This window comes from Primulina huaijiensis, chromosome 6, assembly GCF_012295235.1.
Source record: "Primulina huaijiensis isolate GDHJ02 chromosome 6, ASM1229523v2, whole genome shotgun sequence".
Lineage (NCBI taxonomy): Eukaryota > Viridiplantae > Streptophyta > Magnoliopsida > Lamiales > Gesneriaceae > Primulina > Primulina huaijiensis.
The window spans coordinates 813,271-816,573 of NC_133311.1; the positions used below are offsets into that span (position 1 = coordinate 813,271).

The 3,303-nt window shown below is 36.2% G+C and overlaps 1 protein-coding gene across 2 annotated transcripts; it reads right to left on the reverse strand.

Annotated features, from left to right (window-relative positions):
- Positions 1-393: 393 nt before the first annotated feature.
- LOC140978703 (transcription termination factor MTERF8, chloroplastic-like) lies at positions 394-3,035 on the reverse strand. Of its 2 annotated transcripts, XR_012175601.1 has the most exons (2): positions 1,359-3,035; positions 394-784 (listed from the first exon to the last, which is right to left on the reverse strand). XR_012175601.1 is itself a non-coding variant. In XM_073443908.1 (1 exon), exon 1 carries the CDS (start codon positions 2,861-2,863, stop codon positions 1,685-1,687), a length of 1,179 nt encoding a protein of 392 aa, XP_073300009.1. In that variant the 5' UTR covers positions 2,864-3,035; the 3' UTR covers positions 1,345-1,684. The 2 variants fall into 2 exon arrangements, 1 of the variants encoding a protein (XP_073300009.1); XM_073443908.1 differs by lacking the exon at positions 394-784 and having other exon boundaries at positions 1,345-3,035.
- Positions 3,036-3,303: the final 268 nt, after the last annotated feature.

Below are 3,303 nucleotides of genomic sequence, written 5' to 3' on the forward strand. Positions count from 1 at the left end.
TTATTGGACATGCAGCGCCCACTTACACCTACAGCGTAGACCGCAGGCCTGCAGCTTGTATGGTCCGCCACAAATGGTGGTACACACTATTTTTAATATTAATTTTTATTTTTAAATTAATAAAAAAAAAAACCCGGACTCTGGCACTTTTAAGTTCTCTTAAAACTGCAACATTCAGAGCAATATTCTTAGTCGAATTCTGTCGAGAGGATCCTCCTTGTTTGATGCATGGCGAGCGCTACTCTTTCATCAGTTAAACGCACACTCTTGAGAAAATTATAACTTGGAATTAGTTGATTCTGCAAACTTCTACCCAACATTGAAAGGTCTTTAGTAATGGTGGTTGCAAGCTGAGCCATTGGAAGGATTGGAAAAATTCGAGCTTGGGCAAAGCAAAAAAGGTCTTCTCTTTGGACATAAAAATATTTGGTTTCTTGCGAACAATATCGACAATCTGTTTTCGACTAAAACCATATTTCTTTAACAATGCCAGTACAAAATTAGGTTTTTCATGGTTCTCAAACCGCAGTTTCTCAGAAACAGAAACGGCCCGGCCATTTCTGGAGACAACCTACATGTATTAATCAAGAAAAAGACCATGCAAGATTTCTCATCTCCGATTTCTTCTCAGATGGACAACCCTTCGAGGACAACCCAGATGAGTCTGAGTCTACAAGACTACATAGATTTACAAAGCATTGAAATTTACAGCTTCTCAACAAAGTAGGTTCATCCCACAGATGATTTTTGTGAAGAAGAGCAAGCAAAAAAGACACGGAATCCGCTGCAGTAATTTTGATTGAGGAGAAAACATTGGTGAAAGCCTATAGCCTAGAAGATTAATTACCCGAGGGGACAAAAACTCACTTGCAATTATCTGATTAGCATTGAATCGTTGAGCGATAAATCCATCTCAACAGCATCATCATGTATTCTACTTCATTTTTTGTCAATGTAAACAAGAAGTAAACGAAAAGTGCTCAATGTTTTCATAAAATGTTCACTTAAAATTATATTTTAGTTGTGAAATTAAAATTTTTAGGGGAAAATAATCACATTTCTATATTATAAAAAAGATATAATTTCGTAAAAATAATGCTTTTTGAAGTAACATAATGTCTGTTTGGTTGGAAAAATCAATAAAATTGTTTAATGGGACGTGACAAGTGACTGAGCCAGTGAACGACTTCGATCTTCCAATCATAAAATCCAATTCATTTCTAAGATGTATAAGTGGCTGAGAGTTATTTTTTTAAGATCTTCCGATCTTAAAAAAATTGCAAGCAAAAAAATTTACAAGAAAAAAGACATTAGAAAGAAGAAATTGAGTTGTATCGAAACATATATTCAATAATCACCATGAACTTGTAGTTGGTGTGTTCTTCACATGTTCAAGATTGTAACAAATGGTATTCGAGTCGATCCCCGTAACTATATCAATGCCAAATACTCACTCGGTTGCATAGAGTCTGCACCATCTTGTTCCAAAGAACTAACTTGAATCACATGCTGCAAGTTTTAAATTTATTCATACATCAATAAGTGTGAAAGGAAACTTACGCTAGAGCAACTCAGTTTTCTCAACACTAGTAAACTACTGAAGAAACTCAGTTTAAATTAAATTTTGTCAGGTATTGTCTTAAACACCAAAATGATGCATGATAAAGGAAAATGACTCTATGTCCTAAACACCACCACTTGTCTCCCCTCTATAAAGTTGAAGAAGCTGAGGCAGTTCCTTTAAGTATCGAATCGCGTAATTTTCCAGGAATTTCTCTTCAGTGGGGCACATTACAGTAGCCAAGCTCCAGTTTTTCTTAACAAAACCATTCAAAAACAAGTGATGAAGAACAGAGTACCTTGGAATAATTCTCTTCTCCATACTGTAAAATATAATATATGGAACCCGTGCAATCGTTCTTGAATCACGCCCCATTTTGTTAGCAACAAAATCCAAGAATCTTGAGATTTTCTTCTCGGACAAGAGCATACAATTAGGATGTTTCCTAAATGCCATATATATGTCATCCTTCGACCAACCCCAGTTACTATATGTTTCATAGCATCTTTCCCAGACATCTATGTTGCCCTTCCCAGTCCGGCTATGCATTGCAGTTACAAATGCCGTTTTCAAAGGATTAAAACCCATCCCTTCAATCTCGGAAACAATTTTCTTGAATGAATCATGCTTCCGGGTGACAACATCTGGATAATGAAACAGAGCAAATTCGATACAGCTTTCGGGAACTCCAAGCTCCCTCAACAGAGCTACATTGTCAATGAGTTTCTTATCAAGGCCATGATCGAAAATCCAGGAGCCCCGCCTCAAAAGAATACCAGCTTTTCTAGATCCAACTATACCCTCAATGTATTCATAGACAGGAGCCAACTGATTTTCCAGACTTCTTGCCAAGTATGCCGGGTGCTTTACAACGGCTTCCACCATATCGGGTTCAGAAAACCCGGCAGAACGCAATAAAAATTCAATTTTTGGCAGAAAGGACTTTTCAGGATTGGCTAGCAGAAAAAGGGGTCGTCTAGAAACCAACTCAGCGATTTGCGTTTTGCTAAATCCATGTTTTTCAAGAAAACGCAGAACAGCATTTGCTTTATCCGGACTATCAAAATGCAGCTTACCTGAAGCAGAAACAGCCCTTTCCGGAGTCAAGCCGCAAGAGTTCACCAGATAGGAGATGACAAGCTCCTTTCCAGGTGATATTTTTTTAGAGGAAACCGGTTCGCTTTTCGACAGGGAAATCCCAGCTCTTGAGTTCACGAGTGATCGTTTACCATTTTCAAGACTGCAGAAATTGGCGAAGAATTGAATCTTGCCGATTCTGCATAGAATCGGGCGACGAAACATTTGATTCCTAAGGGGTAATTGAAGCTAAAAAGCTTATCAACAGAAAAAGATTTCGATTTGAGTGAAGGATTCAATTACAAATCAAGCATTGGCGAAAATGGGGTGAATGAATAGCTTAACTGATGATAAACCCTAGCTCAGAGAGGACAAGAAATCACAAATTCGATTATCTGGGAATCCAAATATTTTTGAAATTATCTTTCTAAAAAACACAGAAAAATAATTTAATTTAAGTCAATAAAGTAAACATATAATATATGAATGATGAAATATTTCCTAAAAATAATATTCTCCTTTTTAATTAAATTATTGAATTCAATTTAGTGCAAAATAATTAGTAGATATTAAATTTGAGTTAAATTGTGTAATTTATATTACACAATTCCTTAATGCCAACTCCACAATTACAATTTTTCTTTTCCAGTTATATTCAACGAGTT

What these genes read in the sequence shown, in the direction of transcription:
- LOC140978703 (XM_073443908.1), bottom strand. Translation starts at nt 2,863, where the DNA reads ATGTTTCGTCGCCCGATTCTATGCAGAATCGGCAAGATTCAATTCTTC.